We start from the raw sequence: 15,520 nt of genomic DNA, 5'->3' as shown, positions 1-15,520 counted from the left end.
GGGCCTGGGTTCCCGACGGCCCTCGACTGTTACTTCGAGGCGGAGCGACAGGGCAGGTTGAGACCACCTAGGAGAGAGGTGGGCCTGGCCCTGGTCGGCGTTCGCGGATACTTAGCACGCTTAACGAGATCTGGGTATTTGATCTGAGTTTGGCCATTTGGTCTATACGCACTAACCATCTACGCGGGAGTAGTTATGGGTATCCCGGCGTCGTGGTATCAGCCGAAGCCTTCGTGACGTCAGCGACTGAGTGGCGCGCGCCGCATTGGAACGTAAGCCTGCTCTTGTATTAAGGGGGCTAGTTCTGCTTCCGGCCGCGTTCGCAACATGCAGGTGTGCTAAGGGCGATGGGCCCAGACCCCTGTGCGCTTAGGTTTAGACCGGCGTGCTGACCTCTCTGTTGTGCCTAGGTGGGGCTGCGACGTGTTGATCTTCCGCGGCCGGGCATGACCCAGGAAAGTGTGTCCGGCCAAAAGGGATCAAGCGTGTTGGGGTATGTGGTGCACCCTTGCAGGGAAGTTAATCTATTCGAATAGTCGTGATCTTCGGTAACAAGACGACTTGGAGTCGTACCTTGACCTTATGACAACTAGAACCGGATACTTAATAAAACACACCCTTCCAAGTGCCAGATACAACCGGTGATCGCTCTCTCACAGGGCGACGAGGGGAGGATCATCGGTTAGGATTATGCTATACGATGCTACTTGGAGGACTTCAGTCTACTCTCTTCTACATGTTGCAAGACGGAGGCTGCCAGAAGCGTAGTCTTCGAAAGGATTAGTTATCCCCCTCTTATTCTGGCATTCTGCAGTTCAGTCCACATATGATACCCTTACTCCATTTGATACCCATGCATATGTAGTGTAGCTCCTTGCTTGCGAGTACTTTGGATGAGTACTCACGGTTGCTTTCTCCCCCTTTTCCCCCTTTTCCTTTCATTCTGGTTGTCACAACCAGATGCTGGAGTCCAGGAGCCAGACGTCACCGTCGACGACGACTCCTACTACACCGGAGGTTCCTACTACTATGTGTTGTCCGCTGACGACGACCAGGAGTAGTTAGGAGGATCCCAGGCAGGAGGCCTGCGCCTCTTTCGATCTGTGTCCCAGTTTATGCTAGCCTTCTTAAGGCAAACTTGTTTAACTTATGTCTGTACTCAGATATTGTTGCTTCCGCTGACTCGTCTATGATCGAGCTCTTGTATTCGAGCCCTCGAGGCCCCTGGCTTGTAATATGATGCTTGTATGACTTATTTTATTTGTAGAGTTGTGTTGTGATATCTTCCCGTGAGTCCCTGATCTTGATCGTACACGTTTGCGTGTATGATTAGTGTACGGTCAAATCGGGGGCGTCACAGCCATGCCATGCATATTTAAACCAGACATGCATCATACTTGGTTGTGCATCATGCCATGTTGATGTGATGGTTGTTTACTATGTTGTGTGCTTCTTTCCAGTGTTGCTTCTTCGGGTTGGTTCCGATAACGTCGCGTTTGTGAGGACCCGTTCGACTACGTCCGTTTGTCTTCTTCATGAACTCGTTCTTCTTCCTTGCGGAATTTCAGGCAAGATGACCATACCCTCAAAATCACTTCTATCTTTGCTTGCTAGATGCTCGCTCTTTTGCTATGCCTATGATGCGATACCTACCACTTGCTTATCATGCCTCCCATATTGTTAAGCCAAGCCTCTAACCCACCTTGTCTTAGCAAACCGTTGTTTGGCTATGTTACCGCTTTGCTCAGCCCCTCTTATAGCGTTGTTAGTTGCAGGTGAAGATTGGAGTTTGTTCCATGTTGGAACATGGATATTTTGTTGGGATATCACAATATCTCTTATTTAATTAATGCATCTATATACTTGGTAAAGGGTGGAAGGCTCGGCCTTATGCCTGGTGTTTTGTTCCACTCTTGCCGCCCTAGTTTCCGTCATATCGGTGTTATGTTCTCGGATTTTGCGTTCCTTACACGGTTGGGTTATAATGGGAACCCCTTGACAGTTCGCTTTGAATAAAACTCCTCCAGAAAGGCCCAACCTTGGTTTTACCATTTGCCTCACCACCACCTACTTTTTCCTTGGGAGTCGCGCTCCCGAGGGTCATCATTATTTTAACCCCCCCCCCCCCAGGCCAGTGCTCCTCTGAGTGTTGGTTCAACCTGCCAGCCGCCGGTGGCCACCAGGGGCAACTCTGGGTTGGCCTGCCGGAAGTTTGGACAATCCGGTGTGCTCTGAGAACGAGATATGTGCAGCTCCTATCGGGATTTGTCGGCACATTCGGGCGGCTTTGCTGGACTTGTTTTACCATTGTCGAGGATGTCTTGTAACTGGGATGCCGAGTCTGATCGGATTGTCTTGGGAGAAGGAATATCCTTCGTTGACCGTGAGAGCTTGTGATGGGCTAAGTTGGGACACCCCTGCAGGGTTTTGAACTTTCGAAAGTCGTGCCCGCGGTTATGGGCAGATGGGAATTTGTTAATGTCCGGTTGTAGAAAACCTGAAACTTAACTTAACTAAAATGCACCAACCGCGTGTGTTACCGTGATGGTCTCTTCTCGGCGGAGTCCGGGAAGTGAACACGGTGTTGGAGTTATACTTGACGTAGGTTGCTCTAGAATCACTTCTTGATCATAGATTCTCGACCGTGCTTTTGCCTTCTGTTCTCGCTCTCATTTGCGTATGTTAACCACCAAATATGCTAGTCGCTTGCTACAGCTCCACCTCATATCCTTTACCCTTTCTATAAGCTTAAATAGTCTTGATCGCGAGGGTGTGAGATTGTTGAGTCCCCGTGACTCACAGATTACTTCCAAAACCAGTTTGCAGGTGCCGATGTTACCGTGCAGGTGACGCAAACGAGCTCAAGGAGGAGCTCAATGAAGACCTTGTTCGTAGTGTTGTTTTGTTTCCGTTGATCAGTAGTGGAGTCCAGTCAGGGCGACCGGGGATCTGTTGCATTAGGGGTGGTCTTCTTTTATTTGGTTCCGTAGTCGGACCTTGATTGTATTCTGGATGATGTAATGCTATATTCATGTATTGTGTGAAGTGGCGATTGTAAGCCAACTCTTTATCCCTTTCTTATTCAGTACATGAGATGTGTAAAGATTACCCCTCTTGCGACATGCCTACTATGCGGTTATGCCTCTAAGTCGTGCTCCGACACTTGGGAGATATAGCCGCATCGTGGGCGTTACATGGCACTAGATGCACTTGCACTAATCAACTCATACTTTTATGTATCGGTATTTTATGTACTATTTTAGTGCTACAATATCACATGTCAACGCTTCTTTTTTTCATCAGATTGGGTGAGAAGGTGCACGGGATTGATATATTTTTATAGGTCGGTTGCTCCTGGTTGATTTTAAAATCATTAATCCGATTAGAATCATGAATCAAATCCAAATTTGAATAGCTCAATCAAATGAAAAAGCTTTAAAATTAAGGAGCATACAAAATTATGAGAAAACTTCTTAAGAAATTATTAACACGGTTAAAGTTCGATGACCGATTTTAAATTGAAGACCTGAATTAATTGTGAGATCTTAAAAATTAGGAAGCATAGTGTATTACATATTGTAGTCGCCACCAATTTAAGTGGACAAGCAATTTGTTTGTTGGTGCACTCTGCCAACGATAGAATATTCTGCAAGGTCTCGTGCCACTCATTTTGTAAGGGACCTCGTGTCAAATGGGGATCCACTAAGTCGGCCTTCTTTTCTTTTATCCTTTATCATTTATCCTTGTCCATTTTTACCTTTTTTGTCTTAAAATAACTTATTTAAGTTTGACCAACTTTATATATGATATGCTAGTATATTTCACAGACTTTTGTGAGCCTAAATTGATGTTGGTCAAACTTAAACAAGCTTGATTTAAAACAAACCCATAACTTCAATTATTTTTAACACGGGTAGTATTCTTCATCAGTAATATTGGATCCTATGATGTGTGTGAGCTTCGATTTGACACTCTGCGTCAAAATGACAGAGAAGCACAAAAAGGCTGCAGTAATGGGTAGGCCCAATTGCCGGTACCGAGTGCTGCTCTCATTAGTTTATTCCAACGCATTTTTTCTATCTTTCTTTTTCAAATTTCCCTGTTGGTTGTGTTTCAGTCATTTCTTTCACATGAACCAAGAATTTTTTTTCTTGAATGTTCATGATTTTCTTAAAAAAGTTCGCGGATGAACAAGAGTGTTCTCGAATTTCAAAAAATGTCCATGATTTTTTAAGAATTTCATGAATGTAGAAACGTTCTCGAATTTCAAAAATTGTTGTCGTATTTTTAAAAATGTTCCTGATCTTAAAATGTATTCATGAATTTAAAAATGTTCATAAATTAATGTTGTTGTATTTTTAGAAATGTTCACATATATTCAAAAAATGTTCATAAATTAGGAAAAAGATGAAAGAAAGAAAATCAGGAAAAAGGAACCAAATAGTGGAAAAAAATCGAAGGAAAACATAATGGAAACCGAATAACCAAAAGAACATTCAAGAAAAATGACCCGAAGAAAAAATGAGAAAGAGGAAAAGCAACGGAAGAATTTTGGGCACAAGGATAGGTCCAGTCTATGGCCACCCTGCACACAAAGCGATGAATTTTACATGGTGCGTAGAGAAATCCCATTTGATGCTCTCTACCCCAATTGTCAGTATTCGTTTTTTTTTTGTTTTCATTCCTTTAAGTTGCAAACATTTTCAAAAAAAATAAAATGTTTCAAAAATTGAACATTGTTTGATCCATGAACGTTTTAAAGTTTGTGGAGATTTTTTTCACATTTATAAATTTGTAAAATTAGTTCTTTAAAACATTTTACTAATATTTCTAAAAGTGCACACACAATTTTAAAGTTTGACAACTTTTATTCATAATATAGTTTTAAAACTTTTGTGAACGTTCTGGATTAAAAAATATAACAAATTTTCTGATTATTTGTGAAATTATTTTAAAATTAAATTAAATTTTTGTGAACGTTCTGTATTCCTACATTTGAACAAATTTTTATTTTGTGAACTTCTTTTAAAATTAAATTACTTATTTAACTTTTGGGAATATTTGTTTATATTGTTGCATCCGTTTTCTTGGAGAAGACCGTCCAGAAAATTCAAAGAAGGAAAGAAAAATCAAACCGTTAACTATCCGAGGCATCAATTGTGTTGACCCACTCGCATGGAGTGGGCACTATCTGAACGCATGGGCATCTGCACCCATTTTTAAAAAACTGCATTTTAAGCATGTTTTGAAATGTTAAAAAAATAACAGAAAATTGTATGCATACATGTTCGCAAATGTGTGTGCACACGACATAAAGTTTTGTGAAAAAATGTCTTTTTGGTTTGCCTTCGTAAAAAGACAAATTTCAGTGCTTCTAAATAGCGTTTCACGACACAATTTTTTGTCTTTTTTGCACAGGGCTCAAAAAAAGTTATTTTTTCGTAAAACTTTATGGACGCACATAGAACATGAAGATGTATCCGTGCAAACTTTTTTAGATTTTTTTGGCATTTAGAAATGTGTTTTTTAAAGTGAGTTCATATGTACCCGGGTTCATCTATGCACTTCCCCACTCGCATGCACCTTGTGTGTTCCCCTCCAAAATTTTGACAATAGCTTGTAGATTTAAAAAAATTCATTAATATTGAATTCGTTCATCTTTTTCAATAATATTCATAATTTCTAAACAAAACTCTTAAATTTAAAAAATGTACATTTTTTAAAGTAAGCAAACACTCATGTTTTTTTGGAATACAAAAATCTGATTGAAAATCACTAAAGTAGGGAAAATATCCGCTAGATTATCAAAGTAATAGAAAGAAAATGGGTTTGTCTAGGGCACATCTAGATGTGCTTTAGTTATTGCACAGTGACTCAATCAAACTAAAAAGAAAAAAGAAAAAAAAGACTAATAAAAATGCTTGCACGAATCTTCACATGGACTCAATGGCATAGGACTTAGATGTGCAATACTTAGGGCACATCTAGATGTGCGTTAGCAAAACTGAAAGAAAATCACCCATATGCTAATTCCACTTGCTACAGCCCTAGTGTCATTGCGCCGATGAACCGACCCGGTTGTGACGCAGTGTGCATTTTCCCTCAAGTTTAATGCAACAAGTCGTCAAATAGGAGATATTGCAATAAACATCAAATAGGTCCCTGGCGTGTAGTCCTTGTTTTTGAAAAAAAAATATTCATACCCGCAACCATTACAAGTACAATGCTTTGAATACAGAATTTAGGAAACTACGAAGTAGCTACTATAATTAAGAATTACAATGAAACCTTTTGGAGTCATCTTCTCCATAATACCAAACTATCATTCTATGCAACACGAAATATTACCAAGACTTCAAAACTGCCAATGGATTGAAGCAACGATGATGTTGCTTGTTTGCCCGCACGAACTTTACAGCTAATAAAGGTTTCTAAAGTTCCCTAAAAAATATGAAGGCCTTTGAAAGCCCCTGGAGTTGCCCTTCCAAAAAGATGGAAAACTTTTAAGCTGTGAATGTGCATGGAACGATTCTCTAGGAGTGCAGGCCATTGAACAAATCGTCATCATAATATCAAAGGAAGATTTCAGCTCCACAGAGAATCAAACTAATAAAAAAAGGAAAACATTCGGGTTAATCCAGATGATTTCTTGTCTCCGTAAACCGCATCCTATGCGCACCACGTGTCCCCTGCGTGGCCACCACCACTCCATCTCAGCCTTATCTACTCGCCGTGTGTCTTCTGCATCCCTTTTCTTCTTTTCCCCTTTTCATCCTCACGCGACACTACCAGAGAAGAGCTGAAAGAGGCCATCCATCCCATGGCGAGCACCCCCAACAAACCTGGGAACCGGAAGTGGACACCGTCGATGGCCTTATAATGCTACTCTGTTCCAACACCGCCCCTGTTGCAAACATAGGGCGAAGCAGCCACCCTACTACCATGGCTCGCAGGAGTCGCAACCGCTATTGATGCAAGCAGGTGAAGGTCGACATTGGCAACGCTACGACACGGTTGCAGCAAGGTCGGCGGGAGGGCATCTCTGGCCAGCACGGCTGTAAGGTTCCCGCTCGCCACTGCCACTCCACGCTGCAATCCATGTGTTTTGCAGCCGCACCATTGCCGTGACGGACCATCTCCCTCAACTCCGACCGTCGTCACCGGCGGTGCTGCGTTGCAACGCGACTGGCGCTACCAGTGAAAGAGGCTCCGGTGAGCATGCCTGATGCTGCAGCTTTTTTGCAACAACACCACTGCTACTCTAAGGGTAGTCGTGCGGCTGGTCGGAACGGTGCGTCGGGCCATCTCCCTCAACTCCGGCGGAAGCATAGACGACGCTGCAATGGAGCTTCGCCGGACTCCGTCGATGCTGCGTTGGAGCTTCGCTGGGTTGCACCGGAGCTTCGCCGGATTCTGTCGGTGCTGCGTTGGAGCTTCCCTGGGGCTGCAATGGAACTTCACCGGACTCCGTCGGTGCTGTGTTGGAGCTATAGACACGTTGCACTGTGCTGCAGTGGAGTTTGCCGGGGTTGCCAGTAGCGCTGCGTTGAAGCTGGTCTGCTGCCGTGGCGTTAGTGCATCGAATGGCCATCAACACGTTGATCTAACGGCTGGGTAGGCGGATGATTTCATAGACAAATCATCCGGCTGATTCGTATCGTGCGCCATAAAGACACACGATACACTATATCTTTTGAGACAAAATAACACGATACACTAACATAAACTTACTAGACCGCAAACCCAAATTGCATGGGCCAATTTTCATCTTACCCGTCCACACAGCCCCCAGCCCACAACAGCACCATCCTGTGGGCCCAACTACAAGAACCGCCATACCCCGCCATCGCCCCCAAAATAGCCCAACCAAAAACACATGCGCAATAATCTGCCGTCTGCCGTCTGCTTCGACCCACGCTTGTCTCCCTCCCCAAATCTCCAAACTCTCTCTAGTCCCCACCACAACCCCCTCCCCATGGCGACGGCCGCCGCCGCCAGGCCGGCGGCGAGGACGACGGTGAACGTGGCCGGGGCCGTGTACCGCGTGCAGCTGGCCCTCCTCGACGGCGCGGCGGCCTCCAACGAGCCCCTCCTCCACGCGGCCGCCGCGGTGCTCTCCCGCGCCGACTACGACGACGTCGTCACCGAGCGCTCCATCGCCGAGGCGTGCGGCCACCCCGCGTGCACCAGCCCCCTCCCCGACCCCGCCAACCCCAAGGCGGCGCCGCGGTTCCACATCTCCCTCCGCGAGCACCGCGTCTACGACCTCGAGGAGGCCCGCAAGTTCTGCTCCGAGCGCTGCCTCGTCGCCTCCGCGGCCTTCGCGGCCTCGCTCCCGCCCGACCGCCCCTTCGGGATCCCGCCCAACAGGCTGGACGCCCTCGCCGCGCTCTTCGAGGGCAGCGGGGCCGGGCCGGGGCTAGGGTTTCGGGCGGACGGCGGGAAGAAGGAGGACGAGGGGAGGAAGGTGGAGATTGTGGAGAAGGAGGCGCCTGGGCCTGGCGAGGTGACGCTGCAGGAGTGGATTGGGCCGTCGGGCGCCATTGAGGGCTATGTGCCCCGCCATCACCCCATTCAAGAAGGTGATTGTTTCATGCTGAACTCTGTTATTTACTTTGCGAATTTTTGTAGTCTAGATGTTCATTCTTGCATTTGATTATGCTGCCATTGGTTGACGGGAGGACAATAGGGTTGTTGAGAATAGCTGAGGCATTTTATTGTCTTTGGGTGCTGGGAGTTTTATGTGGATTGATCTGAATAAGCGAGATATTTTATCGTCTCAGGGTGCAGAGTTCTGTCATTCTATGTGGATGTATGGCAAGCCATTGCAATTGAAATATACGGGCTATGTGATATTAGAATGTAGAATTAGCCTCCAACCAGATGAATACATGCAATCCTGGCTATATTTTCAAATTTTGTTGTATCTACAATAAAACTAAGTGGGAGCTTGTTGGTTATTACAACTGTCAAGGGCGTTTTTTGCGGGGCAGGTCGCTGGCAATGGGGCAAACCTGCCTTGCGACCACCTTTAGGAATTTAGAGGAAGAGGTGACTCGGAGTCGTCTTCTTTAGAAATTTCAGGTTCTTAAAAGTTGAACACAAGATATAAAATCAGTTTTTGTTAGTGGTACATCCTGTTGGTTGGTTCTATTCAATAATGTTGTAGAGACTGGTGTAATAAATGTTATAATAGTGACAGTAGTTTTACTTGCAGGCACATTACTGTACGTGAAAGGATGCTTATCTCATTCCCTTTGTTCGGCTTGTCTTAAGTTTCGAACAATTGAAGAAACAGTGAGCTTGTGTTCTGTATTTCAGGGCCAATGCCACAGGCTAAACAGGGCAAAGCTAGTAGAGCTGAGCTGTCCGGGAGTAAGAACCTGAATTCTGGGGCTGCTGTTCCTGGCGAACATAGCATGGCAGTTTCATCTTCAGTTGAAGCACAAGTGGGCTCTGAAGATATAGCTAAAAAAATTGATGACATGGTCCTTCATGAGAGCACAAAAACGAAGGAAAAAGAAGTAGATAAAGCCCTATCAAAGATTTTCCAACAGGATGAAGATACGGATATGTTATTGCCTTGCATAACTGATTCCATTGCGAAGCAACTAGAGCATGTAGTTTTGGAAGAGAGAAATGACAAGAAGAAAAAGAAATCAACTAGAGCATCACCAAGGGCATACAAGAGTAAGCCTGCAAGAAAACCCGCTGGAAGTAATCGCCATGAAGTAGGCTTTACTAGCACAATCATTATGGGGGATCCTGCTTCGGCAAAGATGGATCAAGGGCCTTTGGGTCAATATGACTTCTCAAGTTCCATCCTCATCGATAATCAGCCCTCATCATCTCAATACACAGTAAGAGATTCAATGCATACTTACACTGAACAACTACACAAAGAATTCGGTAAAGCAGTGGACCTTGAAAAAAATGGGACAAGTGACGAGAAGGTTAGTGCTGCACTAAAATCTTCACTGAAGGCTGTAGGGTCTAAGAACAGAAGTCAGTCTGTAACATGGGCAGATGATAAGAGCATCTTAGAAGCAAGCAAAGCATATGACATCGATTCAGATGCTAAAAATCTATCTATGGAGGACATTGACAGTTCACTAAGGCGTGAATCTGCAGAGGCTTGTGCATCAGCCCTTATTGAAGCTGCAGGAGCTATTTCTTCAGGCACATCGGAAGTGGAAGATGCAGGTGAACATATTTTCTGTAACCTTGTGATCCTTTGATATGCAATACTCTTATGTAGTTGATAAAATGACCTGAAGCTTCCTGAATACAGTTTCAAAGGCAGGGATCATCATATTGCCTGACACGCTTCACCAGAAACAGTTCGAGAATGTCCATGGCAAAGATACAATGGAAAAGGTAGTATCTGAAACAGATGGTGATGTTGTGAAGTGGCCAACAAAGACTGTGCTTCTGGACACTGACATGTTTGAAGTTGATGATTCTTGGCACGACACACCGCCAGAAGGTTTCAGTTTAACAGTAAGCATTTTTGAGAGAAAGTGGTAGTTTTGTTTATTTTAATTCATTTTGAAATTTAGCAATGACATGCATATCTTTTCAGCTGTCTGCTTTTGCAACAATGTGGACCACAATATTTGGATGGATATCCCGGTCATCTTTAGCCTATGTATACATGCTTGATGACAGTTCTGTGGAAGAGATGTTGATTTCTAATGGGAGAGAGTATCCTGAGAAGCGAGTTTCGAAAGATAGCCAATCATCTGAAATTAAAAGAGCTTTAGCTTCTTGCATTTCTAATGCACTGCCGGTACTTGTATCAAACATGAGGATGCAAATCCCAGTTTCAAAGTTGGAGACTACTCTGGTATGAATTAATATACTCTGAGTGAGTTTATTGCCTGATTTACAGTTGGTCCAAATATATACTTTGCTACCTGGAGTCCTAAACTTACTTGCATATCAATGTTTTTAGGCTTATTACTAGCTGGAACAGAATACCGATCACTACTATCAGCAAACAACAGCCGAGTACATTTGAGAAATTACTCTGGTAGAGTTGGGATTCCATATTTCTTTATACAATATAAAATGGGTAGAATGTGCATATTTCTTTACTAGATAGAGATAAGACTAGTTGCACCTGTGTATGTCCTCATTGGCTAGTGTTTGTTTGTATCTGTCTTCTCCTATACTTGGAACCTCTGCTGCATTCTTTTCCTGGCTAACATCAACTCAGCATAAAAGAAAAGATAGGTTAGCTTGATGCTAGTATCTGATACTCCCTCCGATCCATGTTAATTGTCACTGATTTAGTACAACTACTAAATCAGCGACAATTAATATGGATCGGAGGGAGCAACTATTTTGCCCCTCACTTGCAGAGCCATTTGTTTCTGCTTGCACCATGCTTTTGGATAATCGAATGAGAGTATCTGGTTGCCACTACAGGGATACTTGATTGACACAATGTCACTTGTTGACGCACTGCCTGCTCTGAGATCAAGGCAATGGCAACTGTTGGTTCTTGTTCTACTCGACGCACTCTCTGTGCACCAGCTTCCTGCTCTTGCTCCAGTGATCTCAGACTCAAAGCTCGTGCAGAAGGTGGCGTTTCTTTTCCGTACCTCTCTGGTATGCAAATACAAGGATGCCTATGTGTTTCTTGACTGTTTTTCCTTGTGCATACTGCAGATCCTAAACTCGGCTCAGGTTAGCAGAGAGGAGTACGACTCCATGGTCGACCTCATCCTCCCTTTCGGAAGATCCGCCGTGACGCCCATGTCAAGTTAACCCGTCCAAGAAGTGCACCATAGTGGACAGTAACAATTCTACACCGCGCGCAGGATTCGGATATGTATGTCCACTCAGCAGAGTAGATAGAAGTCGTCCCGTATCAGCATCAGCGGCATGACATGCGACTCAAATACCGCCACAGTGACAGCCCCCATCGGCTTGCTATCTACTAGAACATCACAAATCTTGCTGCTTTACCATTGCTTGTTGTGTGTTTCTCTCGCGTTGCTGTCAGCTCTCGTGGATTTCACCTTTAGCCCGGAGGGGAGAGAGCAAAAGATAACTGCCACGAGAGCTATGGCCAGCAGCATCACATCGTAGTGTATCATATCACCACGGGCTTGCGTTCTCGCTCGTCGTAGTGCGTCTGTAGCTGTAGCTGTTGTTACCTGTAACCATTTGACTCTTGTGGGTAGGCGGCCTGGCCCATCCGTGTGTCACCTGACTGGCCGAGCGCTGGGGCAGGCCAGTGACTGGTCGATGCCGACGGCGGACCGCCGTCGCTGTATGGCTCAATACAACATTTGTGCATTGCCTATCACCTTCCCTTCCGTGGTCAAATGCAGCGGCTCTTTCTTCTAGCTCTCGTTTTCTGGACTATGCAGCTGTGTATGCGTGGGTGGTGCAGGTGCATTGAACCCACCTGCTATCGCTGCAGCTGATTTTTAGGTGTCTCATCAGATTTATGAAAGACAGGCTTCGGAAAGGTAGTAGAATTCTTCTTGACGACTAGGGGTTGTGTTAGGGAAAAAAAAGGGAGCTGTGGGTTAGGTGAGTGAGGGGGCGTGTCTGGTGGTGCTGGTGCCAGCCATTCCACCACCACGGCTAACTTGCCGGCGCGGATCGAGATAGTGGTATGTTCTGCTAAATTTACCTCTACCGCTAAGTCTTGTCTGGCTTCATTCACTCACCACGGCACCTGCTACTCTACGATCTCTAGTTGATGATGAAGCATCGATCCTAATTTTTCACGAAGAGTTATTTTATTTTTTCTCTTCCTCTTTTTTGGTGAAAATGACTAATTTTATATCTCTACTCATACGTGGCAAGTGGCAACGGACGCCCCGTTAAACAACACTCACACTTCTCTGAATCGAGTTGACCAGAGCTCAATAGCAGAGCAGGTCCATCCGTGGAGGCAACGGATGTACAACAGCAATGGCGTGAGCAATAACAGCAACGGCAAGAGAAAAAGCACAGGAAACAATGGGAGAATGCCCTACAGAAACTGCCGGGCTAGCGCCTGAAAAAATGGTAGTAGGAACTAAAAGGGAAGTGGCAGTTACGATTCCTCGACCGATGTCAGCATATTTACAGCGTGGGAACGAACCGACCAGCAGCACTAGGTAGGGAGCAGGAGCAGAGCAGGCATCTCAAGCTAGAGCTAGCGGTCAGTCTCCAGCCAGCTCCTCAGGTTGCACAGGGCCTCCGCCGACAGGCCCTTGCAGCTCCGCGGCCTCGCCGCCGCGGCAGCGGGGGGCGGCGGCGGCGACCCGAGCTCCGACCCGAAGCACACCACGATGACGGTGAGGTTGTCGGCCGTCTCGAGCCGCTTGGCCTCCATGACGAGCTCCCGCGCGCACCGCTCGGGGTCGTCGTGCTGCCGCAGGCCGCGCCGGACCACGCTCACCGCGTGCTGGCTCGTCATCACGTCCCAGATCCCGTCGCACCCCATGATGAGGAACTCGTCGTCCTCGCTCAGCGTCGCCTGCTGGAACTCGGGCTCCGCGATGAGGGGCGACGTGGAGCAGTCGGGCACCTTCATGTCCCAGTCGCCCAGGGCGCGCGTCACTGAGAGCACCCCGTTGAGGTACCCGTCCTCGATGTACCCACCGGAGGCGGCCACCCTCTCGCACTCCTCGGCGTAGTTTGCCCTGTGGTCTCGAGACATCTCCATCGCTATGCCTCTCCGGCAGAGGACCGCTCGGCAGTCGCCGGTGTTCGCAACCAACAGTTGCCTGCAAGTCAGGTCAGACACTCGACTGAGCATGCACGCTGAAGCAAGAAAATTGAGATCAGTTCTACATACTGAGGCTGCTTCTAGTGAAGCACATCTTACCTCCCAAAGACTAATGCTGCGAGTGCCGTAGTTCCGGAGGAGCGGCTGATATCTAAATTGTCAGCCAGGGCAAGATCGGCTTGCAAGAACGCGCTCCGAATACATTCCTCGACGGACTGAAGGTATATATCATCCACTTGCAATGCTTGTGGGAACTCTCTATCCTCAAACAGGAACCTCATGGCATGCCTTTTCATGTAGGCTGCAGCATCCGGACCCCCATGGCCATCAAAGACCTACATACAAGCAGAGGAAACAAGATGATCCATTTAGGCACAGTTGCTGTGGAGAAAATGCAGCAATCAAATACTCCCTCCGTAAAGAAATATAAGAGCGTTTGGATCACTACAGCTCTTGTATTTCTTTGCGGAGGGAGTACACAATAATCACTTACTGACTTACCCCATAGAAGGCGCTAGGTAGAGGGCACACCAACAGCGAGCCAAGATGAGCTGAAAGATCATCTATCCGGATGTGTTCATCTTCCATGTACCTCCTAGGTCCGATATCAGCAAAGCTTCCAGACCGAATATTGGGTACAAACTGTAGTGTCTCAGCGGACACGCTCGTCGCACCATCGGTGTTCGCCAATCCCTATACCAAACGTGAAACGTTACCACCATGTTTCTTGGATTCGAAACAAATACAATCAAGATAAGCTTTTCTCCATAGTCTACTAAACTGACATGATTAAAAGCCCGGACTACTTGTGTACCAAAATGGTCTAAATCGTTTCGTCGTCAGATGACACATATTTGCAGCACAAACCTGATATTGTCTGACTTGATTGAGAAGAAACAGCACTTTGCAAAAGCACATATGCTACTACGATTCAACAACTCTACACACTACACAAATGGCTCCAATAATTAGAGCACCCACCTTCTCTGTGGCCTACAACCACCACCACACCACCCTAGAACCAGAACCCTCTAAAAGGGAGCTACTTTTTCTATGAAAGGGTGTCAGACTTTTGCATCCACAAGCAGATAACCATTCCCTGTACTAAGAGGAAGAGAAACCAAACTTCCCTAACCAGTATAAGCAAGCTTCAAGAATAGTATGGCCATAATAATTCATTCACAACAATACATGGAATTTTGAGCTGACTGCTTCCACAAATCTGTTCTAAAAATCAGACAAGAAAGCCTACAGGAGCTACAGCTGATCCGTTGATAAAATTCCCCGATCTCTTTGGGGATATACGGTCTCAGGACGAGCATAGGAGTAAAGAGAGGGAGGAGTCTTAGCGGCGGGACTCACCATGCGAGGCAGCTCGACGGCGACCTCCACCTCCACCTCCACCTCCGGCACGGCGACCGCCGACATCCCGGCCCCCTTGGCGACGCACCGGCGGTACTGCACCTCCAGAACCGGCGCGGGCTGCTGATGCATCACCTCCGCCTCGGCCACCATCTCCGCAGACCCCGACACGCCGTCTCTCCGGCCAGCGACCAGAAGGGAAAGAAAGGGGAAATCTTCCAACTAAGACAACCGCTCGATCCGTGCCGACGAGGGGAGCGAGAAGAGTCTACGGAGGATGTCGCCTTTCCAGCGATCTCGGTGGATTCTAGGACACGGTTTCTTGATCTGGGGCAGGAAGAAGAAATGGGTAGAGAGGACGAGGGTGGTTGGCTTTTATCCCGTGCTACTTGCTTGCCCCTGTGTGGAGGGGGTACCGGCGGC

At 46.3% G+C, this 15,520-nt stretch overlaps 2 protein-coding genes across 3 annotated transcripts; one reads left to right on the top strand and one right to left on the bottom strand.

Moving 5' to 3' along the window:
- Window positions 1–7,865: 7,865 nt before the first annotated feature.
- LOC125547384 (putative RNA polymerase II subunit B1 CTD phosphatase RPAP2 homolog) lies at window positions 7,866–12,356 on the top strand. 2 transcript variants are annotated; one of them, XR_007300669.1, is made up of 6 exons: window positions 7,866–8,582; window positions 9,322–10,203; window positions 10,292–10,500; window positions 10,583–10,846; window positions 10,955–11,032; window positions 11,431–11,568. XR_007300669.1 is itself a non-coding variant. In XM_048711274.1 (6 exons), the coding sequence occupies exons 1-6, from the start codon at window positions 7,877–7,879 to the stop codon at window positions 11,770–11,772; spliced, it is 2,316 nt and encodes a 771-aa protein (XP_048567231.1). In that variant the 5' UTR covers window positions 7,867–7,876; the 3' UTR covers window positions 11,773–12,356. The 2 variants fall into 2 exon arrangements, 1 of the variants encoding a protein (XP_048567231.1); XM_048711274.1 differs by lacking the exon at window positions 10,955–11,032 and adding an exon at window positions 11,674–12,356 and having other exon boundaries at window positions 7,867–8,582; window positions 11,431–11,586.
- Window positions 12,357–13,019: 663 nt separating this feature from the next.
- Window positions 13,020–15,426, bottom strand: LOC125547399 (probable protein phosphatase 2C 47). Its single transcript, XM_048711277.1, has 4 exons — window positions 15,098–15,426; window positions 14,237–14,428; window positions 13,835–14,070; window positions 13,020–13,733 (listed from the first exon to the last, which is right to left on the bottom strand). The coding sequence occupies exons 1-4, from the start codon at window positions 15,248–15,250 to the stop codon at window positions 13,160–13,162; spliced, it is 1,155 nt and encodes a 384-aa protein (XP_048567234.1). The 5' UTR covers window positions 15,251–15,426; the 3' UTR covers window positions 13,020–13,159.
- Window positions 15,427–15,520: the final 94 nt, after the last annotated feature.

The sequence above is a fragment of the Triticum urartu genome, chromosome 1, assembly GCF_003073215.2.
Source record: "Triticum urartu cultivar G1812 chromosome 1, Tu2.1, whole genome shotgun sequence".
NCBI lineage: Eukaryota > Viridiplantae > Streptophyta > Magnoliopsida > Poales > Poaceae > Triticum > Triticum urartu.
This window is presented reverse-complemented; position numbering and strand designations above follow the sequence as displayed.